Consider the following 26,331-nt stretch of genomic DNA (forward strand, 5'->3'; position numbering starts at 1 on the left):
GGTTAGAAAGAAAAAAGGTATTTGAAAGAAGGAAGAATAGCCCAAACATTCCAAAATTACTGCCAAAAAAAAAGAACTAAAAAAATATAAAACTACCAACTAAGAACCTAATTTTCCATCTCTAAATAATTTTAGGAGAAGAATCCACACATGCATTAAGGGCATCCTTTAACAAAGAGAATGAAAAATACCAGATATTTATAGTTATACAACTACCTAAAAGATATATAGAAAATATAACTGTTGATTAGAAAAGCATTTAGATCAAAGTATAATTTTCCCTTAACGGTTCTACTTCACTAAAGTATCTCTCAAGCATATACCAAAACTGAACCTCATTCCCTAAGAGAAGAAACAGTCAATTTTATTCAATAACCTTTGACTATTAATATTATATGATGTGGGGGAAGCTGGGTAGCTCAGTGGAATGAGAGTCAGATCTACAGATGGGAGGTCCTAGATTCAAATCTGGCCTCAGACACTTCTCAGCTGTGTGACCCTAGGCAAGTCATTTAACCCTCACTGCCTAGGCCTTACAACTCTTCTGCCTTGGAACCAATACACAGTATTGATTCTAAGATGGAAGGGAAGGGTTAAAAAAAAATGCTTGTCAAAGTTATATGCCAAGTTACCCAAAAGACCAAGAGTCTCTCTGGATACTTTGTTTGCAGCTAATACTGTGCCAATTCTAATGTGTAATTTTCATAAAAGTCAGGATTTAAAGTTTTTTAAAAAAAGAAAAAAATTCAGGTAAAGAAGCTTGCTAACTCCTTGAATCTAGAAAATGAACTGTTTAGAGAAAGTGCCATAAAGAAACCACTGTATCAGAAGATCCAGAATGAACTTTGTGATATAAATGATTGAACTGAAGGGGGTTGAACAAATTTATTCTAAATGCAAACTCTTATGTCAAAGGGGACTGCCCCAAATTGGCTTTTTGTCAATGCACCTAGTAAACACTGGTTTTGTTTGCTCTGTCTTCCATTTCCCTCTTATCTCTAACTATTGTAGTTTCCTCTTAGAAAGTGCAATATTGTATGCACCTGTAGCTAGAAGATCTTTAGAAGTATAAGCTGGTTATGTTAAATGATTCATTGCGGAGACTAGTCTCCCAAAGAATCACAGGGAGGTTTGTAAAGCTAGGATTAGCTCTCCCCTTGCCCATCTTTAAGTTAATCAACAAAAACTGAAAACATCCCTACTTAACACTAAATAGGGGAGGTCCGGAAGCCACTTGCTAAAAGTGAGTATCAACTCCAGAAGCAACTGACCACCCCCTGGGCAGTGCTAAGCAAATTTAGAAATTGGAATTGGCTCCTATAAAGTGGAGGAAAGGACAGGAAGTGACATGGAAAAAGGACTATAAAAGTCCTGAACTTCCTGTCCAAGGGGGTCTTCAACCTGAATTTTGGGTTTGGAGGATCCTAGATTGGGACTGCAGTTTAGTGCTACAACTTGGAACTTCGACCTAGAACTCTGACTCTTGGATTGCTTCTGGTAAGATTGCTCCTGGATCTTCTCCTTTGGAGCTTCGGCTTGGATGAGTGAGAAGCTGACCCTCCTTTCCTGGCTTCTGGAGAAATTAGTTCCGGAGAAGCCTCCCCTTCTTGGAGGAGGTCCCATGGGTTGAATCCTTGTTTAATTTACCACCGTGAGTCCTCCCTGAGGAGTTACCAACCCCCACCTGGGTTGAGCCAGGCACCGGAACAACATTTAGGGTGACAGGCTAGATCTCTTCCTCTATCCTCTTTTACATTTCTCTACTTTCATTCCTTCTACCTCTTTGTAAATAAAGCTACTGAAAGTCAATTTGACTGAGCTGTAATATTTTTAAATCTGTGATCATAGTATTATCTCAGAATTCTCATATATTTAGTCAAACCCTTAATTCTAATTCCTTACACTATCAAGTCTAACAATATTGCAGATTCTCCTAAATGAGACATATAATCTATCCCCACCCCAAAAAAAAAGCATGGCCTCTATTTCCACATGGGAAAAACAAGTACATGAAGACTACCTATTGTCCAGACTAAGGTGTACACATGTACAAATAACTGATAAAGCTGATCAATAGATACATGTTGGACATACTGCAAATGCAATATAAGCAGGCCCAAAATGGAGAAAGATAAAAGTAGGCTATACTGTCTGAGACACTGCGAAGTGCTTTTGATAATTCTGTACTTTCTGAAACAAAAGCCTATCTTTTCAACACCAATATGGCTACAAATCATGAAACACTAGTTTCCAAAGACTTTAAAATGAGACTATACAATGGACAACCCACATGTGCCACTGAAATTCATTGAAATGTGAAGAAATGGAGAAGATTCATAGTATGTTGAATGGACTTCCTGTGTATAATTTACAGAAGATAGGCAAGAACTATACAAGATGAAAAAGTATGGACAAACTACACTATGCACTTCTGAATTGCACCCACAAGGATCAGTTCACAGTATCAAAGTAAAACATATTCCTGAAGTGGAAATGAATGACTCCAGGTTCTCACAAGTTGTGCAAACAGAAAACAAGCTCTGACAGGTCTGACCAAACTGGAAAAACTTTTTGAGTTCTAGCCTGACAACAGATGATGCTTTTGTTGTTCAAGCACTCGCCTAAGTTCATGAAGGCTAACAGGATAATAACCAAGCAATTTGAAGACTGGAGTGAGAGGGAAGTGGGAAGAGAGTGTGTTCAATTCATTAAGACCATCTGTCTTAAGTATGGAGGGGAAAGGATCACTGAATGAAGTCTCCCCCCTACTCAAGAAACCATATTTTGGGAACAGCTAGGTGACTCAGTAGACAGAGAGCCAGGCCTAGGGAGGAGATCCTGGGTTCAAATCTGGCCTTGGACATTTCCTAGCTGTGTGAGCCAGGGCAAGCCACTTATCCCCAATTGTCTGATCCTTATTGTTCTTCTGCCCTGGAACAAATATTTAGTATTGATTCTAAGATGGAAGGTTAAGGGTTGATTTTTTTAAAGCATTTTGAAGTATTGATCTATAAAATAAAAAAAGTAATTTATCATTCAGAATTTGTGTATGAGTATTTATAGAAAAAAGATATATGACGAAAAAATAGTTATTTATCATTAATGATGGTAAAGGGGCAGACTTAGGGTTCTTCCATTTTTATGAAATGTTCATTTTAATTGATATAGAGTTTTATGTATATATGTGTGTATATATATCTGTGCACTTATGTTTATATTAGCAAATGATAGTAGAAAGGACATAAATCTTTTTTTTTTTTAAACCCTTACCTTCCGTCTTGGAGTCAATACTGTGTATCGGCTCCAAGGCAGAAGAGTGGTAAGGGCTAGGCAATGGGAGTCAAGTGACTTGCCCAGGGTCACACAGCTGGGAAGTGTCTGAGGTCAAATTTGAACCTGGGACCTCCTGTCCCTAGGTCTGACTCTCAATCCACTGGAAAGGACATAAATCTTACATCTTTCAAAGTATCAAATGGGGAAGATTTTTCTAAAAGGAAAAATCCTATTTAATCAAACAAAAAGTCACTGGTAACATGTAGAAAAAAACCTTTCAAATGAACTACAAAAAAAAAATGTAGGAATGATCTGATGGTGAAAAAAATAGAAAGCAAGATAGGCTTTTCTTAACTTGAGGAAATATTAAATGCTCATTTCATATCACAATTACATGCTCTCTCAATTCCTCTAATCCATCCAATTTATTGGTGCCATACAAATTTTATATAAATACTGCTTTAATCAAGCCATTTCTTTGATCCAAAAATTCAACAACTCCTTATTCAATCTAGGTTCCTCTGGTATCCCAATTATTCAAGTGCTTACTTTACCCCTTCAAAAATTTCTTCCTTTAACTCCTTTCTATAGCTATCATTTATAGTATAGTTTTAATACATAATTTTTTTAAACCCCTACCTTTCACCTTAGAATCAATACTGTGTATTGGTTCTAAGACAGAAGAGCAGTAAGGGCTAGGAAATGGAGTTAAGTAACTTGTGCATAGCTAGGAAGTGTTTAAGGCCAGCTTTGAACCTAAGACTTTCTCTAGGTCTGGCTCTCAATCCACTGAGCAACCCAGCTACAATTGCACAAGGTGTTAGGGATACAAAGACAAAAATGAAATGGTCTCTGCTTTCAAAGGGATCGGGGCAGAGAGATGTGGCAAAGAAGAACAGTGTGTGTCTGTGTGTCTCTGTGTGTGTCTATGTGTGTGTCTGTATGTCTACACAAAGTAAGAATAAACAAAATATAGACCAAAAGCAAGGGATGGAGTACCCTAGCAGCTGGGTGGGTCTCAAAGAAAACATAACTTGAACTAAACTCTGAAGGAATCTAGAGATTCTCAAAGGCAGAGGAAAAGAGCCTGTACAAAGGCAATGGAATTGAGATGCAGTGTCATATATGAAACAGTATATTCAGCCAAAACATAAAATGAAAAGATGCATATAATATACTTAGAATGGTAAGTTCAAATCAGATCATGAAGGGCTTTTAAATATCAAGCAGCAGTGTTAATATTTAATCCTAAAAAAAATGAGGATCACTGAGGTTTATTGAATGAAGGAGTGACAGTAGACCTGTACCTTGGGAATCACTTTGGTATTTGTATGGAGGATGGAGAGGGGAGACAGGGTGAACAAGAAGGATATTGAAGCAATCCAGGACAACCTAGTTCTGTGAGTAGAAAGCAAGGGATAGACTATAGAAACATGGAAGTTCAAAAAGTCTCAGAAAATAATCTGGTATCTGAAGTGAAGAAGGATAGTGGTGATTTCAACAATAAGAGGAAATTCAGAAGAGGAGTGATTATACAGAGAGTTGTTTATGCTAACTTTTAAGATGTTTACAACACATTTAGTTCAATGTTCAACAAGCAGTTAATTTCCTAGAACGCAGTTAAGACTAGGACTAAGATATACAGATCACTACACCCTAAAGATAATCATTGTTTAAGTTGTTCCTTTAAGTCATCTCTCCAATTAGATTTATGTTCCCTAAGAACTGAAATGTCTTGTGGTTCTTCAGCATACCTCACAGTGCCTAGAGACAACTTTGTCTGCAAGAAACCCCCAGATTGATCTTTGTCCTAGATCAAACACTAAATTTTCAAGTACCTGTTGATCACCCAAGCTAGAATTCAGCAGAAGAAAATCAAAACCTGAAATACATCTTAATCATTCCAGCTTCAGTGAATTCAACTAACCAAATTACCACCTTTACTTTCTATGAAAATTCTTGACTTTGTTTAGTTGGGAGTCCCAAGATTGTAGTTCTGTGTGGCTTCCCAAATTATAATCTGTCTGCTCAAATTAAAGACCATTATTAACCAACATGGTAGTTTTGATTTATTTACAGGTCTACACTAGGATACTATTCAAAAACAAGTATCTTGTCTACAAACAATGCAAGTGAAAAGAACCAGTACCACAAAATAATTAAAACTGAATGTTGAATGAAGGGAATATGGAAAAGTTTACCTGTCAGACTCATGGATAAGGGAAGAATTTATGACCAAATAAGACCAAAAATAATTATGAAAAATGAAATGGATAATTATGATTACATTAAAAGGTTACTGTATGAAAAAAAAGCCTGTTCAACCAAAATTAGAAAGGAAACAATAAATTTGGAAACAAATTTATAGCAAGTATCTGACAAAAGTCTCATTTCTCAAATATATGGAGAACTGAGTCAAATCTGTAAGAATACAAAGCCTTCCCCAACTCAAAAATAGTTAAAAGATATGAATAAACAGTTCTCAGAGGAAGAAATTAAAATTATCCATAATTATATGAAAAAATGCTCAAAATCACTATTGATTAGAAAAATGAGATAATAAGGAAAAAGACTTTGTACAAAAATATTCATAGCTGCACTCTTTGTAGTGGCAAAAAACTGAAAAATGAGGAGATGTCCTTTGATTGGGGAATGGCTGAACAAATTGTGGTATCTGTTGGTGATGGAATACTATTATGCTAAAAGGAATAATGAACTGGAGGAATTCCATATGAACTGGAACCTCCAGGAAGTGATGTAGAGTGAAAGGAGCAGAACCAAGAGAACATTGTACAAAGAGACAGATACACTGTGACACAATAGAATATAATAGACTTCTCTACTAGCAGCAATGTAATGATCCAGAACAATTCTGAGGGATTTAGGAGAAAAAATGCTATCCACATCCAGAAAAAGAACTATGGGAATAGAAACACAGAAGAAAAACAACTACTTGATCACATGGTTCGATGGGGATATGATTGGGGATGTAAACTCTAAACAATCACCCTAGTGCAAATATTAATAATATGGAAATAAGTCTTGATCAATGACATATGTAAAACCCAGTGGAATTGCTCGTTGGCTACAGAAGGGTGGTAGGAGGAGGGGAGGGAAAGAACATGATTCATGTAACCATGGAAAAATATTAATTAATTAAACTTAAATTCTTTTAAAAAATTAAAATTAAAACAACTCTGAGATGCCACTTCACACATATCAGACTGGCTAACATGACCAAAAAAAAAAGATAAATGTTGGAGGAGATGTGGGAAAAGTGGAACACTAATATACTGCTGGTGGAACTGTGTGAATTGTTACAATCATTCCAGAGAGCAATATGGAATATGGATCAAAGAGGCATAAACTATGCATACCCTTTGAACCTAGCAATACCACTAATAGGTCTGTATCCCAAAAAGATCATAGATAAGGGAAAAGGACTTACCTTTATAACAAAAATTTTAGCAACTCTTTTTGTAGTGGCAAAGGATTGGAAACTGAAGGGTCGTTCACTATTTGGGGAATGGATAAATAAGTTGTGGTATATGCTGGTAATGTGCCATATGGAATAACAAACAGAATGAGTTCAGAAAAATATGGAAATATTTCTATGAACTAATGCAAAGTGAGAACCAGGAGAACAATACTTACATTAACAGAAATATTATATCATGATCAACTGTGAAAGATTAAACCATTATCAGAAAAACAAGTCTAAGATAATCACAAGGAATTTCATGATGAAAATACTATCTTATCTATCCATAGCCAAAGACAGAATTGTTAGATTTCAAGTACAGATCAAAGTATACCATCTTCCATTATATCTAATTAATGAGGTTTCTATTGTATGTGTTTTGTGTCTTCTACCATGACATCAACAATATGGAAATATTTATTACATGAAAGTACAGGTATAACCTATGTCAGACTATTTACCATCTTGAGGGGGGGAAAGGGAGAAAGAAAAATCTGAATTCTAAATAATCAGAAAACAATTCTCAAAAATTTCTTCTACATGTAACTGAAAGATAAATAATAGCAAAGTTGCAGGACATAAAATAAATCCACATAAATCATCAGCATTTCTATATTTTCCAACACATCTCAGCATCAAGAGTTAGAAAAAGAAATTCCATTTAAAATCACCCTAGATAATATAAAATATTTAGGAATCTATTTGCCAAGACAAACACAAGAACTATATGAACACTACTATAAAACACTTTCCACACAATTAAAACTAGATATAAACAATTGGAAAATATTAATTTTAATGGGTAGAATGAGCTAACAATAAAAATGACAATCCTTCCCAAATTAAGTTACTTATTCAGTGCTATACCTATCAAACTACCAAGAAACTTTTACTGAATTAGAAAAAATTATAACGAAGTTCATTTGGAAAAACAAAAAATCAAGAATATCAAAAGGGAAATAATGAAAAAAAGGTGAAGGATGGGGGCTTAGCAGTATCAGATCTCAAATTGTACTATAAAGCAGTGGTCATCAAAACAATATGGTACTGACTAAAACAGAAGGGAGGATCAGTGGAATAGACTTGGCGTAAATGACTTCATCAAGATAATGTACGATAAACCCAAAGATCCCAGCTTTGGGGACAAAAACCCACTATTTAACAAAAACTGTTGGGAAAACTGGAAAACAGTATGGCAGAAATTAGGTTTAGATCAACATCTCACACCTTACACCAAGATAAATTCAGAATGGATGAATGACTTAAATATAAAGAAGGAAACTATAAGTAAATTAAGTGAACAAAAAATAGTTTACTTGTCAGATCTATAGGAAAGGAAAGATTTTAAGACCAAGCAAGAGACAGAGAATATTATAAAATATAAAATGAATAATTTTGATTACATTAAATTAAAATGGTTTTGTACAAACAAAAACAATACAACCAAAATTAGAAGGGAAGCAACAAATTGGGGGAAAGTCTTTTAACAAAACCTCTGATGAAGGTCTAATTACTCAAATTTATAAGGAGCTAAATCAATTGTACCAAAAAAAAAAAACAAAAAAAATCAAGCCATTCCCCAATTGACAGATGGGCAAGGGACATGAATAGGCAATTTTCAGATAAAGAAATTAAAACTATCAATAAGCACATGAAAAAAGTGTTCTAAATCTCTAATAATCAGAGATTATGCAAATTAAAACTTATTTTTAAATGAGGACATATTGCACATTTCAAGTTTTTTAAGGATGTAAGTAAAGAGCTATAACTTATTGTACAGACTAATAAATTTAATCATTTTATACTGTTCTAGTTAATTTGTACTTCACTAGAGTTTGAAAACTGTACAAAATTCTGTTAAGAGTATTAAATGAATACTCAGAACTTCAGACTTCAGCTGTGAGATTTCCATTAAGTTGACTTAATAAATTACTATCTATATCAATGTTTAAACAGTCATTCCATGGATTTAAGTCTTTCTTATTTTTTTATTCTTTCAATAAAGAGTAACAAAATCACTATCTCAGCAGATTCTTTGAGAGGCAGAAAAAACCAGATCATTGGTTCTGGTTTTGTTATCCTATGCCTATAGCCAAGTCACTTTCACTTCACAAAGCCTCACCTAAAAAAACACAAATGATACTAAGGCCTCCCAAGGCTTATCTGGAATGTACTTTGTAAATCTTAATGTAATATATAAAAATGAATGACTAATATCATTATTGTAGAAGGGAAAGGACCTACCTGTACAAAAATATTTTTGGCAGCTCTTTTTGTTAGTGGCAAAGAATCGGAAGAGGAGGAATTGTTCATCACTTGGAGAATGTATAAACAAGTTGTGGTATGTGCTTGTAATGGAATACTACTGTGCCATAAGAAATGACAAATAGGATCAGAAAATTTTGAACTTATATAAACTGGTGCAAAGTGAAATAGCAGAACCAGGAGAACAATGTATACAGTAACAGAAATAGTACACTATGATCAATTGTAAAGGACTAAACTATTATAAGTCAAGCAAGTTCCACAAGATATCTACAAGGGTCCCATGAAGAAAATGCTATCCATTAGAGTCTGATTGAAAATCACTTTATTTCCTTCATGACTTTTTTAAGTGTGATATGTGTCTTCTATTACAACATGAGCAATATGGAAATATATACTACATGAAATCATGTTTATAACCTATATCGGACTATTTAATGCTGGGGGGGAAGGGGCTGAATCCTAAAAGGTCAAGAAAACAACTGCCAAAACTTTCTACATGTAACTGAAAAAAATTTTAAATACCGCAAAAATATTAACTATCATTACTAATATTGGAAACAAGAAATGTTGAGCATGCAAATTTAGCTGCTTCTTTACAAGATTCATTGCTTATATTTTCCTTTTTTTAAAAAGCACTAAAAATCCAAGTAAAACTGATAGAAATGTTCATATCATTTGAACCAGATTTCAACGGAGTATATTTTCTATTATTTGGGTATTACTCCAATCAATCAACCAACCAACTTAGTACACAAAGACAGCCCCTTTCCCTCAAGATTACATGTTTTTGTGGAGAGATAACTCAAAGGTGGAGGATTCTGATCCCAGTTCAATCATTTATCATCCCAAAGTCTAGGACAAGTTATTTAATCTCAATGAACCTCAGTTTCTTCATCAGCAAAACAAAAAGTTTTACCTAAATGACTTCTAAGATCCTTTCCAGCTCAGAATCTCAAATCTTAAGATTGTATTCATTCTAATGCTATTTTTATAGGCTAACCAAAAGAGGGCTCCTGCAACTTCTCACTTGAGTCAAAGGTCTATAATAAACTTCTATTACTGTCAGTCTTTTCCTTTTTTCCCCCTTCAATTTAATAACCACAGTTCTCCTGTTTCCAAGACATGGGAGGAGTACCTTATAAACCCCTATTTATCCTTAGCATACTAAGCAGCACCACATCTTTCCCTTTCTCTGTTTATTCAACAGCTGGCATTGCCCAAATAATCTCTAATCTCCAAGCTCTCCATTAAGACAAATTAATAAACTAAAGTGAGATTAGCTCATGGTTAAGCACTTTCTTAATAATAATAATAAGGTCCCAAAACAATCAAACTAAATATCTTGTTTTTGTAGCTATCTTCTGTTAGGAATGCATATGGTACTATAGAAAAGGCTAACAGTAAACATTCAGAAGATATTTTAATATTAAAATGGAATAGGAGTATGGTATACCCACAGCTACAGTAACATTCTCATGCTAAAGGAGGGTTAGAATTCAAAATCCTCTGCCTTAAGAGGAGCTAAAAGAAAAATGGAATGAGATGAAGTGAAAAAAAAGTCTCAAGCAAGATCATATTTCTCCCAGAGCCCTCTAAAATTTTTCTCACAAGTTTTAGCTCTGCTATTTACTTACTTACATGACCTTTGGCAAATCACTTAACTTTGAAGAGCCAGTTTCATCTGTAAAATGGAGCTAATGACCAAGATTGAGGTTTCTTCCAACTTTAACATGTTATTTTATTCTACTTTCCAAGCATATTATTTTTTTCTATCAAGTCAAAATACAACCTATTTCTTATTTTCCTTGTAATTGCAGTAGGCAAAACTTTTACTTTTGACTCCACTATTATCATACCAGTTTAACAAATGATGCCTTTTATTTCCAATTATCCTCCAATATGATTTTTGCCATATCATAAATGGTAATAAATCCAGATTTCTGTAATAACAGAATATTTTCCTTATAAAATAGGAAGGTTTTGTTTCATCCTAGCTGACATGTACTTGTAAAATCTTCAAACTGATGGGCCAGTAAGTATCCAAGAAATTATGATAGGGACTAAAATTTTACAATTACTGCTAAAAGTTCTCTAATGAAATGAGTATGAATGGATGAAAATTTATTAAGTGCTTCCTATGTGACAAACCCCACACACTTGAGACATGAATAGACACTCAGTCAGTTCCTATCACCTTAGACCTTACATTCTAATAGGAGACAAAAATAAATAGGAAAGTGACAACCAAAGAGAGGGGTTTTCATACAAAAAAATCACAGGAATGGTAAAAGGAGCAGTAGGGTAACTGACACAGGAGTTTTAGAAACAATGTTATATGTACTATGCAAGAGATGAAAGGGGAAGGAAGAGGTACATCACAGCAGAGTATATGGCAAGATATTTGGGATAAAAGCATGGCCAAAACTAGTTAAAAGTAAGATAAAATGGGATCTTACCAATTAGCAAAGCACAATCCTAGGGTAAGAGGTGTACTGAATAATCAAAATATTTTCTAGTAATACTTCTAAAAGATACATCATTTCAATGGTATGGATCTCCCATACTTAAATAAATGTTCTACATGAGTTTTTGTAGTCAAAATTTTAAAATTTATCACTCAATAACCATTTTTTTGGCAAAAAGTCACTTCAACCTTAATCTATGCTTGAAGCCTTTCCATCTTAAGAGAGCCAACCAGAACTTGTTCTCTAATTATGTAATCTTGGAGAATCCAGGATCACTACTGTAGTAAGCAAAGACTCCTTGCTGCAAAATGATTCTGTAAAATGATTGACAGGGAGCATGTGACACAGAATTACATGAGAGCCTGGGTCAAGATTCTAAGGTCCCAACTGAAACCAGACTTCTGAGGGAAGTTGGAGGTAACTGTGATTTCCATCTTTCTACAAGTTTTCTGGCCCCTTTTGGAGATACCAGCTTAGAAGAGAAAACCGGCTTGAACTGGCTGCAGGCAGCTAGACAGAAGACCAAAGAAGAACCATCCCTTCTCTCCTGGACCTACTTTGGACTTTACCTCTGGAATCTTGGCTCATTTACTGGACTCTGTTTCGTGAGGTTCTGTTTGGGGGGAACTTAACTTATTTAGACTAGATAAGGTAGCCATTAGGATTGTATTAAGGGAATTTAGGTTTGGGGATAAGATTAAGAACTTTTCCTTCCCCTTTGTTACCCTCCTTCCTCTCCCATTCCCATCAATAAACTTAAAAATAGTTAGATGTTTCCCTCTTGTCTCTTTCCCTTAAACAATCCCATAATAACACTGTTACATTGAGATATCAAAAAGAGAACTTTATTAATAGAGAGCTGATTTATTCTTCAAGACAAATTAAGAAATGTTATTTCATTATTACCCACTAATGAGCTTAATATTCAGTTAGAATTCTAGATCTAAAACTGTAAAGTTGCATAACATTCTACTTCTAAGGAAAAGTTGAAAAAGCACAGAAAGCTGATAGCAGAAATTATGTCTGAAAAAGCACCTTTCAGGGTGTCTTTAAGTAAATATACATTAAGTCCAATGCCAACCTCTGCAGCTATGGAACTCCACAATGACAAGTGATGTTCAGAATGATGTTTCTCAGAGCAATTCAAGTCCTGAAGATTACACTATGTTCAGGACATTATGCAAATAAAGGCAGGAAATATCAATATATTTTATAATATATTAAGAATCTCTGCAAAAGATTCACAAAGGTTAAAACTAAAACAATTTTTAATTAATCATCTGTTAAAAAGAAACTTCAATTGTATAATTTCCTGATGTTTCAACCATATCAGGGTTTCTAATATATTTTGGTTTTTTTAAATAATTTAAATCAAATGGCAATGACAACAAAATTAATTAAATATACTAGTGTACAGGTTGCTTTTGTCAACTCTCTGGGTTCATGAATCACAGTCTCAAATGTATGATATCAGCAATTTCTTTTCCCTCAAAGGCCAGTCATAGGGCTAAGCAACTAACAGACACTATCAAGAGCCTAAGAAACAAGCTAGGAAAAAAAGGACACAAAATAAGATGGAAGTTAATCACTGTTAAACATGTTTTTCCATTAACCATCTCAAACCAGATTCTCTGTTGCCCTGAGACCTAATTTATTGACAAATGTCAGATAAATTTATTCTAACACCCTTTAAAAATATCCCCATTCTTTGGGGGAAGGGGGTACATTAGTGATTTCACAAAGATTCACAGTGAAATCACAGATAATTCTGATTTCATCCACATAAGGAAATACTGCTATGAAAACTCCCACCATTAATGTAGATGTACATGTGGACAATTAGTTGTAACTTAGTTTTAAAGAGATGCCTAGGAACAAGAGATTGATTATCCCTCGCTACCATACTGGTAGTAGGTTTAGAGGCAGGACATGAACCTATGCCTCCCTGAGTCCAAGACCATCCCTCTATCCACCACCATTTTCCATTTTTTATACTCTAGCATGCAATACAAATATATTCATAATAATATATCCAAAAACACTCAAGTGGAACGAATAAAAGTGGAAATACAAATTTTAAAAGAATAATTTGAAAACTTCAACAAAACTAATAAAACTTAAAACAGATGGCAATACCCATTAAATTAGCAATGAAAAAAATTTTAAGATGGTAGGGTGTATGTAGAAACAAGTATACTCATACTGCAAATAATAATGAAATTCAGAAATCTTTTTGGAAAGTAATCTGACCATATGCACTAATAGTCATAAAAATGGTTGACAGCATTTTACCCAAGAATCCAGCTACTGGAAATATATCCTTTGGGAATAACTCAAATTAATAAAAGACCTAATTATAAAAAGTTTTCAGGTACACTATATTTAAAATCAAAAGACTGGAAAGAGCCTAAAGCATTTTGAGAAAGGGTTAAGCAGATTAAGCAAATTAATGCAATGGAGATTTATAGTGTTACTAAGAGTGGCAAATATATGATCTAGCCCTCAAACTGCTAATGCCTTCCCTTCTCAAATTATCTTGTATTTAACTTTGTATTGATTTGAATTTAATTATTTTAAATTTTATTCTTTATATATTTAAATATGTACCAGTATTCCTTTTACAGTGTAAGCTCTGCCAAAAATGATTATTTTATTCATTATATTTGTATCTTCAGTTACTAACACAAGGCCTGGTACACAAGTGCTTATTAATAAATGCTTGCTGATTGACTGATACAAAGAAATGAGTCCGAGATAGTGAAAAGAATGGACACCAGAACCAGGAAGAACTTGATTTTATTCCCACTTCTAATATATTCTAGCTGTGTGACCTTGAGCAGTCCTTGAACCACGAACTGCTCTAAGCTCTCTTCTAGAAAACACTTAAGAGTGTAAGGCTGCATAGAAGGTGCCATCCTATAGTAGTAGAAGGAGTTTCCTCCCTGAGGAGTCCTCTCTACCAGTGAAATCAAAGATCCAGGTCCTATTCAAGCATGGAAATATATAATGATCTATATGAACCTGGCAATGAACAAATGGTAAAGCAACAACATGACAATAACAATGGCAGAATTCAGAATAATGTATATACATGGTTTACTACCATAAGTTTATTTATATAACTATAATACAAAACTATGATATCATCCATAAAGGTGCTTCCTATACTAATGCAGCTCATATCCCTATTTAACTCAAAAAATGATCTTCATAAACTGCTATGGCCAAAAACGCTTCATCCATTGGCTGACCTATCGAAAATAAGTCATTTGAAATTAGCTGGCCTGGTCTTCAGATGACATACAACTGTCTGAGGGCTCATGTACTTGAAGCCCTTCTAGCACAGGAGGATTTGCCAGAATGCTAATGACCCAAGATTACATGCCATAATGAGGCAATTGTAATATTTTAATGAAGGCATTCAAGCATAAGGACAGAAAAACATCATAGAGATGGTTGTTATTCTACTGCTGCTTTTTTAAAATATTTTTTAAATAAAGTTAAAGTTGGTAAGATATAATTAAACGAAGACCTTACTTCTAAGTTTTTGGAAGTGAGAAGCCCATCAATTTCAAGGTTACCTCTCAAGATAAAATTCCTTTGTGGCAAAGCTGGCATAGGCAATATGGTCTACATCTCTGTGCTCACAGAATCATTCCTCTAATCAACTTTAGAAAGCAAAGGGTAATCAAAATTATTGATGGTATTCAAATAAGAAATGTTAAGCAACAAATGGAGAGGCCAAATAATGCACTAGCAACTCCCAAGATATTAAAATAGAAGACTGAGTAGATCCTCCATAGAGGATTTAAGAAATGGAAAGACATTGCCACAGGAGAAAGAAAAAAATGAATACACACACACACACACACACACACACACACACACACACACACACACACACACGCTTAATTCAGGTACTGTGGAAGGTCCTGGGATATAAGGAAAAGTAAAATCTTTGTTCTCACTCAGAAAAAGGGGTGTGTGTGTGTGTGTGTATGTGTGTGTACACACACACACACAAGGAATTGGGAGTAGGAAAACATTTGTAATAGCAACTGGGAAGATAAAATTTCATGGAGAAGGTGGAGCGCTTCGGCTCATTTTTAGGAAATAAAGGATCAAGAGTAGGAAAGAAAAAAGTATTGTATAAGCATAGAGATCAACCTGGGTCAGTGAATAGAAACTCCAAATACGGCATTCTGTGAAGAATAGGAAGAGGGGTAGTTTGGTTGAATTATGGAGTGCAAGAAGGGTATGCTAGGAAACAATGCAAGAACATGCACTAAGACTGAAAAGATAACCAGGGAGCAGTTTATGAAGGGCTTCACAAGCCAATCTTTGAAGTCCATAGTGTATCCTAAAAGCAATAAGGAGTTATCACTTTAAAAAGTGCTGCACAAGAAAAGGAATGAGGGAGTTGGAGATTGGTAGGGAGACAATTCTATCACCAGAAGGAATGTACATATCAATGAACTCCCAGACTGAAAGTCTCAAAGTATCTTACTACTGAAAAGGGAAAGTCAATATATAGAATGGTAAGGTGCATTGTTTGTTGGCTTTTGAGATTATTTTTATTTAGGTATGTATACATTAAATAGTACATTTGGATATTAGTCTAAATAAGTTTTTTTTAATGTGCTGATTATTCATCATGTGAATGTTCAAAACTTATCACATGTGAATAATATACCAAAAGGATAAGAATCCTTGTTAAGCATATTTGACATTATATTGGATTTCTTGTCAAATTCAATTTGTTCAATCTATCCCTAACTGTGTGACCTTGGACTGCCCTTCTGGGGTTACCAATTTTCTCATCTGTATAATGAGGGTGCTGGGAATAAGATTTCATTCAGTTTTAACAGTATAAGTGATATATAAGATCAAAAGGGATAGATGATTTGGATATAAAGAGTGATTCCAGAACTAAATTAGGGAAACACAGAATAGTTTACCTGGCAAATCTTGGGAGAAGGGAAGAATTCATGACCAAACAAGAGATAGAGAGTAATATGATGAAAAATAAATAATTTTGTTTATATAAAATTAAAAAGCTTTTGTACAAGCAAAACTAATGTAACCAAGATTAGAAAGGAAACTGGGGGAAAATTTTTTAACAAATTTCCCTGATAAAGGTCTCATTTCTCAAATATATAGAAGAAAAAGTCAAATTTATAAGAATACAAACCACTCTCCAATTGACAAATGGTCACAGGATATGAACAAGCAATTCTCAGATGAAAAAAATCAAAGCCATCAATAATCATGTAAAAATGTTCTAAATCACTCTTAATTAGATAAATGCAAATTAAAACAATATTGAGATAACACCTCATACCTATCAGTTTGGTCAATATGGCAGTTCAGGAAAATGGCAAATGTTGGAGGGGATGTGGCAAAATTAGGATACTAATGCATTATGAACAGATCCAACCGTTCTGGAGAGCTATTTGGAACTATGCACAAAGGGATATAAAACTGCATGTCTTTTGATCCACTAATACCACTACTAGGTTTGTATCTCAAAGAGATAATAAAAAAGGGGAAAGAGCCTATTTGCACAAAAATAATTAGAGCAGTTCTTTTTATTGTGGAAAAGATGTGGAAATTAAGGGGATGTCCAACAAATGGGGAATGGCTGAACAAATTGCAATACACATTGTGGTGATAGAATACTAGCATACTATAAGAAATGATAAGCAAGATGATTTCAGAAAAAGCTGGAAAGATCTACAAGAACTGAGGCAGAGCAAAAAAAACAATAGAACTGGGAAAACATTATAGACAATAACAGCAATATTGTACGATGATTATCTGTAAAAACTTGGCTATTCTCATCAATGCAATGTTCTGGGACAATCCTGAAAGACTTAAATGGGGAATGTTATCCACCTCCAAAGAAAGAACTGTTGGAGTCCACTTTCACATCAGTGTATATATGGTTTTGAGATTTTTGGGTTATGTACGAGTGTGCTCTTATGACAATGAATATGGAAGTGTTTTGCATGGCAGTAAAAACAATTTTTTTAAAGAATGGTCTATTTTAAAAGTTTTGCTATATAAAAAAATTTTTTTTTGCTATGTACCACGTGCCAAAAAAATACCTTTACTGCACAGAACTGGACATTATAAATGTGACACTACTATACTCTCCAACGAAAGCAAGAATAAAGTGCAATTCTGTAAAGAAAAGGAAATTCCTCACTACAAGACTTTTGCATAGGTAAAATTCATCCCTTTAATCAGCGTACCAAAAAACTTAAGGTTTGGTTTTTTTTCAAATTACACACAGAGCTCTCTCAATGGTATAAAAGTATCCCACCCAAATGTAACAAAAATTGAGCTAAAATCCAGTACCACATGAAAGATATTGAGTTTTCCCCAAATATTGAGGAAAAAGGAACTTAATTCACTGGTCAATCATTTGATCCTGCCCTTCCAACTTCGAAACCAGATTGCATGCTATATAGTTTCTACTTTCTCTTACATATTAATCGATGTAATCGCTTTACTTGCCAATCATTTATATCTGTGCCCTCTCACTTATCCTACCCAATTTGTCATTCCCCATCTGAAAATTACATTTGGCTTCTGCACTAAACTTATAAATCACTTTTCATTATCTTTTGCATGAAGGGGTGTTCATGTGTGAGAGTTTGTGCGAGTGAATATTCACATACACATCCTCAATGTGTCTCAAGTTTAACTTCCAAGTATTCTAAATCTGCTTTCATATTTTTGGTGCCTACTTGAAAGGCTATTTTGTTTCAGGGGAGTTTTAAAGTAGAAACTACATTACCCCCTCCAAATTATTTACTTTTTTACTCTTCTCTTTCCTGCTAAATTCTATGTTCTTATCTCCAACCCACTTCTGACTTGTATTCTGAATCGTAGATCATAAATAAATAACAAAAAGAATTTTTCTCATGATCATATAATCTGAGTAATTTTTCTCTGTCAGTGCAAAAAAGGAGCTAGAACCAAGGCTCACTCATGATGACCCTTTCCAAAAATTCTTTAAGGACAAATAATTATGCAAGTACTAATATTAACCAAAGTCAATCAAGCTTTAACCTGACCTTAAGGATAACTTATCATAAATGTTCAAATAAGATAGATGAAATCTCTCCCAAGAAGCTTAATATATGGTTGCTTTTTCATTTTTCATACACACAGATTCTTCCCTTTAGAAAGAAGACTTAGTTAGTGGAGGATTTAAAGTTATGTTATCCCATCACTGATATGCTAACTGAGCTAATAGTTCAAAATACTTAGGAACATTTAGGCTTCATTAATATCCTTCAATCTATTGTGAACTGCTCCTACTACCACCCATAACTTTAACTATTCCTGAAAACACCTTCAGAACAAAGGAAGATAAAAGGAAAATATGCTCGTTGGTCTTTTAAGATACTTTAGAAAGAAAAAGTCTTTTTTCAGTGCTATACTGATTTTTGTTGCTTTATAGAATAAATACAAACAGAACAGAATGAAGGAATGTAACCCTAATCTAAAAGCTAAGAGATTATGGTTTTAGTGTCATTAACTACCTGTGTAACCTTGAACCAGTCACTTCCTCTCTGGGTCTCAATTTCTTTATGTAGAACATGAAAGGACTAGTCTCAATTGGTCTTTTAGGACTCCTTCAAATTAATAATCTATGATTTTCTATATCGACTATAAAGTGAAATCTCCTCATTCCATTGTAGGTTCCTTGAGAACAGGGACTATCTTCTGCCCCTTTTTATTTCCCTAGCACTCAAGATTTAGAGATGCATTCTCTCACCAAGAAGCCTCACAAAATGAATTTAAAAGTAAAAGCTTCTTGACAAAGAGGTGGGGGGTTGGGGGGGGGGGGTGTTAAAATGGTGTCCACTCTCTAACATTGTTGGTTATATAGTACATTATACCTGCCTAGAATTATAGTCAATTCCCTCTAAGTCTTTCCTAGCTCAAAGCTAATCATCCCTAATGCCTTTAATTGATCCTTGTATGGCAAATGTTCTCTAGTCCTAGTACTCTTAGTCCTGGAGTAATCACTCCAGCTACCTTCTTAATCTAAAAGAATTCTAGCTTGCTCATGTCTTTCCTAAAATGTGTAACTAAAAACTGAACACAATACAGCAAATTTCACCTTTGCTCCAAACATCAGTAATTTTTCTTAACGGCTTTGGGAAATTAATTATCTTCTCCATATCCCACCTTTGGGAGCTACAGTGCCTAATAAAGCAGGTTGCAATATCACAGGTGAACAGTAGGTGTCACCATCTAGTATGATATAGTCTAATTAAAATTTCCCTAAATGATTGCTTTTATAAAAATATATTCTCTATCTGATTCACACAGTTAGAAGTATCTATGGCCAGATTTGAACCTTGGCCCTCCTATTTGGAGACCTGGCTCTCTATTCAATGAGTCATATCATTTCCCCTACCTAAAACTATTATTAATTTAATGCACTAAAAATCCAAATAAGTTTATGTATTTTCTAATTCAAATGTGTAAAAATTTGAAGTGAAAAACTTAAAAGGTATGTTTGCTTGAAAATTTTAACCAGGAAAATTTTCACTAAATTGAATTCCATTAAAACAAAATCTATACATAAAATATTCCCAAATAACAATCAATGGCCCATTAAAATAATCCCATTAAAACAAAATCTGTATACAAAATATTCCCAAATAGTACATTAAGTACTATTTAATACCATAATCCAAAAGTTATACTCACCTTGATGAAGTTACAAATGGACAGGATTGTCCATACAAACCCATCTGGCCACAAAGAGAAACTAGGAGGAAGAAAGTGAAGAACACTATTATTAACATAGATGTTACAATTTGTCATTATAAACCAAATTAACATAAAAAACATTTTTTAACTCTTACCTTTCCTTAGAATTGATACTATGTATCAGTTCTAAGTCAGAAGAGCAATAAAGGTTAGGAAATTGGGGTTAAGTGACTGGCCCAAGGTCACACAGTATCTGAAGCTACAATGGAACCCAGGTCCTTCTGGCTCAAGACTGGCTCTATATCCACTGAGCCACCTAGGTGCCCCAAAACATTTATTCTTTAAAGAAGTATTATAAACTCTACAAAAATATCCATAAGAATAGATGCATGCCCTAATTAATCAGAAATGATAGTGAATAGATAAAAGAAGAAACATGCTAAGGAATAAAGAATACTAGGAAACATGAGCAAGCTAGAGCAAGTAGGTCCAAAAGAAGAGTGGTCCAGTGAAGATGAAAAACTGATTGCACTTCCTTAGCAAAGGAACAACAAAACCAAGAGATAGATTGACTCCTTTCCAGTCCATAAACTAGGTCAAAAAGCAAGATATAAAAGAATCTTCTGCTCTGCCTCTAACCCCCTTTTTTTTTTTTAATATTCCTGTTAGTATAGTAAGAAACCAACAGGGGAATTCTCTTCACTTCATTGGATTTAATTTATACTTCTTTTTATTCAATTCTCTCCATCAGTTTTTAAACTGACCCAAAAACAGCCTAAATTTCCATAGGAAGAATAGTCAGTTCCATTATGCTATCACTGATATCAAGAAAATCTCACAAGGTATCTCCAAATTGATTATTAATTTAATTTTAGAGTTATATCTACTATCTTCAAAATATGATTGGGCACCCATATAATTTGGCTGCAGCAACATCATGTAGATTATTTAACTATTTTATTCTCTTTACATATATTTTGTATGACATATGTCTTTGTCATCTCCCATTAGAATATAATGTCCTTGATAAAAGGGAATGTTTTATTTACTAGGAAAAATTATTTTATGCATATTTGTATCCTCAGTACTTAGTACAATGCCTGGAAGATAGTAGGTAATTAATGATTTATCATTATATGTAATTATAATCATATATGTAACATAATATGTAATCGTTTTACGTATATATGTATATTATACAATGATTATCAATTTGGCAACTGTATAGAAAATAGAAAGGAAGCAACTAGAAGCAGAAGGACAATTAGAAAATTGTTGCCTCTAATGAGAATTGCTCATCAATACAAAGGATTAAGACAGGACTTAAATAAAATCTTATAGATTTAGAATTATAAGAGATTATCCAATAGTCTCTTTTACATAAATTAAAAGAATGGAGGCCCAGAGAGATCAAATGATTTCATAAGATCATTTCTTCCTGATCCCTTGAGATGATTCTGACAAGTTATCGACATAGTGAAGGAAGTTAAAATCATGTGAGGAGATAAATTAACCAAAGAAAGCAAACATGAGAGGGAGAACAGTGTAAGATCTAGAAATAAATTTTGGAGAACTATAGCAGATAAGAGATAAGGAAAATTACTAATGTCCCCCACTAAAAGTAAAAATAAAAAAAATAATGCCAGAAATTATTTTTTAAAGACTATGAAAACTTAGAGCTAGGAAAAAAGTCAAAATAAGAGCTAAGGAAGGAGCTGTCAATAGCAGTTCAACATGAGAGCAAATATGGAAGAGGCTTTTTGACTCATTAGCAGCATCAGAGAGGGCAGTTTTTAATGAATGGTGAGGGCAGAAGTAAAACTCTCATAGAAGGAAATAGAGTGGTAAATAAATGGAGGAAGCAGCTGCAAATTTAAAGGTTTAGCCTGTGAAAAGTATGAATGAGACAGTGGTTAGAAGAAAAGATATGGGGGCAGCTGGGTAGCTCAGTGGATTGAAAGCTAGGCCTAGAGATGGGAGGTCCTAGGTTCAAATCTAGCCTCAGACACTTCCCAGGTGTGTGAGACCCTGGGCAAGTCACTTGACCCCCATTGCCTAGACCTTACCACTCTTCTGCCTTGGAGCCAATACACAGTATTGACTCTATGATGGAAAGTAAGGGTTTAAAAAAGAAGAAGAAAAGATAATCAGGTTGAGATTTTTTTTCCAATGGAGTACTCATGAGATTTCTCTAAAACGAAATGGTTAATTTATAGGAGTTCTAAGATACCTTTCAACTCTTAAACCACATAATTTTCTAAGGTTAAAAGGCAAAAAGACTTGGGAAAAGTTCAAGGATCTAGAAAAGTGAGAGAAATGAGAGAAAAGACTTGCAGAAAGGGAAAGAATGACATAAAAAAAGTAGCATTGCCTTGAAAGCTCACTCCCTTTTCAATAAATCCTCTCTAGTCTCCAAAGAGATCGCTCACTCCCTTTTCAATAAATCCTCTCTAGTCTCCAAAGAGATCGCCTTTAGATAAAACCCCAAAAAAGAAACTGAACCCAATTTCCAACAAAAATAGGGAGTTAATATCTTAGCACACAAAAACAACTTTCATTTGTTTTCCCACTGCAGCCACACACCCCACAAGCTAAAATAAGAAAGGGAAAGAATAAGTACTGTTCTCTCCATACAGTAGCTGCTAGAGTAGTGTCCTCCAAATTTCCAGTAGTAAACTGCCTCCAATGACCTGGTAAAGGTTTCCTGCAGCCTTCATTATTCCCCAGAACCTTTTAATCACACAGTTTATGCATAAGGCACATTTGACTTTTTGGGTCCATAAAAGAATTTCATACACCCTGAATATGTCCCTTGGGAATATCCTAATGGAAATTGTTTTATCTATGATTGACTCTTCTGTTTCTCTAGTCTAGAAGAGAATGAACCAAGTGAATTAAGCCTGCCTATTGTTTAGGATAGACACTACAACTAGGCAAGAAACTGGTCCTGTGACTGAAAAGAAGGAAATGGTTAAATGAACTGCTTTTAAGCTATGGTGCTTTTCATGACCCTGAGCATCTCTCTGTATCAATGTCCATACTTTTCACAAGTTTTCTACTGAAATTGACAATCATAATGGGAAAAGTGAATAGGAGGAATCAAATTAGAAAACATAATACAACAATATGTTATTTACAAGGAACCACTTCAAACTCATTTGGGAAGTTAAAGGATTGGAGCAAAATCAATATGCTTCAAGTGAACTCAAAAAAGGAAGAGTAGCAGGATCTCAAATAAGTTAACATAGATGATTAAAAGAGATAAACAGCAAAACTACATTATGCTTGAAGACAATACAAAAAATAGGTATCAATGTATTTTTAATATATTCATATACACATACACTGATTGACATAACATCTAAATACTTAGAGGAAATTCTGATTTACCAGATGAAATTAATCCATAAAATTATAAGAGTTGAGAATTTCAACATATCCCTCTCAGGCAAAATCTAACCAAAATAAAGACCTGAATTTTTTTTAAAGAAAAGTCAACCATAACAGTATTCTGGCAATTATCTAATTGAAAACAGAAAAGAAGATACATATTTCTCAGCTGTATAAGGCACCTTTACCAAAAGTCCCTAATATCAGGTACTAGGGCATAAAAATTCACAAATAAATGCAGAAAAACAAATATTAAACGCATACGTTACCAACTACAATCCAATAAAAAAGCTAAAGGAAGAGCTACAAATAAACTGAAAATTAAATAACTAAATCCAAAAAAAAAATCATGGGTCAAAGAACAAATCATAGAAACAACAGAAAATAAAATAACATCATAATGTGAAAAATATACAAGAAAACATACCAAAGGATAAAATATGAGAGAGAGAGAAATTAGTGAATTAGAAAAGTCTTATTTTTCTGATGCCAGATAGCTCAAACAAGATACCAGATAGTCATCAAACAGAAATGTCTCCAAAGGGCAATGTAAAGGTACAATGTGAGAATGAATACAGTAAAACATTAACAGAAAAACCTTACACACACATACACAGAACGAAAGATGTTTTCAAAGAGATATATAACTAGAAATAAAAGTGAACCAATCACGTGACTAGATGGAAAGTTAACTGATAATTAGTCTGTGTGCACCAATGGTAGCCATGCAATGTCAAGGGAATTAATTAAAGGTCCTCAATGTGATAGAAAGTAGTCCTGCAGAGGATATTCATAATACTTTAAAAGATCCCTCTATGCCTATACTCGATAAGGTTCTTAGGCTAAGACCTTTTCTACATCTCTTGAGATAATCATGTGGGTTTATATTTTCCTTTTTAATAAGTATGTTGCTGGTTTTTTAAACCTGGTAGTATCTTTGATTTTCCCTGGTATAAATCCAACTTAATCAACCTACTATGACCCTTCTTGCTAAAAAACTACAGGAGTTATATTTCCTTCCTTGTTTACTCATAGACTTAGCAAGGGTTTATCACACATTCCTCTCTATCCTTTACCACTCCTCTTCCATCTTATGTATCATCCAGTTGTGCAACTTAGTCCCAATAAAACACATTGATTAAATTGATAAATTAAATTAAAAGGTAAGGTCTCTTCCTCCATTGTCAATTCTTTTAAGTTCTACTTTCATCTTTATCCTCCTAAGTTCCTTTAAAAACAACTCTTTATGATGTCTCTATTGTTATTGTCATTTTATAAAAAATATAATAGATGTTTCTTTTTCTGGGTTTTTTCTATTAATCTGAAAATATGGGGAAATTATTTTCATTATTTATTCTTTCCTTCTCTTCTATTTCAGTTGTTTAGGGGGACTTACAAATTGAGAAAAATCTTTTTTTTTTTAACCCTTACCTTCTGTCTTGGAGTCAATACTGTGTATTGACTCCAAGGCAGAAGAGTGGTAAGGGCTAGGCAATGGGGGTCAAGTGACTTGCCCAGGGTCACACAGCTGGGAAGTGTCTGAGGCCACATTTGAACCCAGGACCTCCAATCTCTAGACCTGGCTCTCAATCCACTGAGCCACCCATCTGCCCCCCGAGAAAAATCTGATAACATCTGTTTTGGGGTTTTTTGTTTGTTTGTCTTAAGGGAAGTAGAAATGTGATGCTGATTGTGGAAAACTAAATTCCAGGCTTAAGAATTTGAACTTTACTTATAAAGCCTGCTCTGAGATCAGTCACTTCCTGTTAAAACTACTATGCTACAAGAGTATATCACCAATCTGATAATTCAACAAATGCATTCTGACAACCCTACTTGAAAAGTCTCAATACTACTGGCTACAGGAATGAGATGTTTATTAAACAGCAAAATACTCTCTCAATTTTTAAGTGACACAATGAAAAGAATAGAGTTGAGTCAAAAATGTTATATTCCAACTATGCCTATGTTGCTAACTAGCTAACTGAATATTCATAAACAAGTCCTTAGCTTTTCTGTCAGTTTCAACATGTATCATGTATAGATGATATCTGTCCTATAATTAAATGAGTTCAAAGATATGAAACAATGCTTTGAAAAGTTTAAACCACTATTTAAATGTAAGAGTATATTATTAAAATAGAAACCTTTCCAAATCAGAGATACTGTATATAGCTACTCTTCCAAAATAATGCTGAAAAAGGAAAACTTTATAGTCACAGTAATATTGTAGAATGATCGACTGTGATAAGACTTAGCTATTATCAGCAATATAATGATCCAAGACAATTCTGAGGGATTTATAATAAAGAATGCTATCCATCTCCAGAAAAAGAACTGTTGGAGTCAGAATGCAGACACAATTTTTCAATTGTTTATTTGGGTTTATATTTGGCATTTTGGTTTTATAAGATTACTCACAAAAATGAACAATGAAAGTACGTTTTGCATAATACATGTATAACCCAAATCAAATAATCTGCTGGCACCAAGAAGAGGAAGATAAGGGAGGGAGGGAGAAAAGTTCGATCATATAACTTAGGAAAACTTGTGTGGAAAACTGTTGTTATTGATAAATTAATTTGTAATTGATAAAAATTAAAATTAAAAAAATAATGCTGTTGCTGGTGATGTTTGTTTTTTAAAAAGCATTACCTTCTACCTTAGGATCGACACTAAGTATGGATTCTAAGGCAGAAGAGTAGTAAGGCTAGACAA

The 26,331-nt window shown here is 33.9% G+C and overlaps 1 protein-coding gene across 4 annotated transcripts in view; it reads right to left on the minus strand.

The window, feature by feature from the left end:
* The window catches only part of FOXJ3 (forkhead box J3), a 190,403-nt gene that overhangs the window by 134,623 nt on the left and 29,449 nt on the right, over positions 1–26,331 (minus strand). For 2 of the 4 annotated variants that reach the window (XM_007492924.3, XM_007492925.3), the window contains exon 2: positions 20,221–20,281. In XM_007492924.3, the coding sequence (XP_007492986.2) occupies positions 20,221–20,264 (44 nt within the window). In that variant the 5' untranslated portion in view covers positions 20,265–20,281. Of the gene's footprint in view, positions 1–20,220; positions 20,284–26,331 lie in introns of those variants that run through there. The other 2 variants (XM_056795313.1, XM_001381575.3) reach the window with 2 other exon arrangements.

The sequence above is a fragment of the Monodelphis domestica genome, chromosome 4 (genome assembly GCF_027887165.1).
Source record: "Monodelphis domestica isolate mMonDom1 chromosome 4, mMonDom1.pri, whole genome shotgun sequence".
NCBI lineage: Eukaryota > Metazoa > Chordata > Mammalia > Didelphimorphia > Didelphidae > Monodelphis > Monodelphis domestica.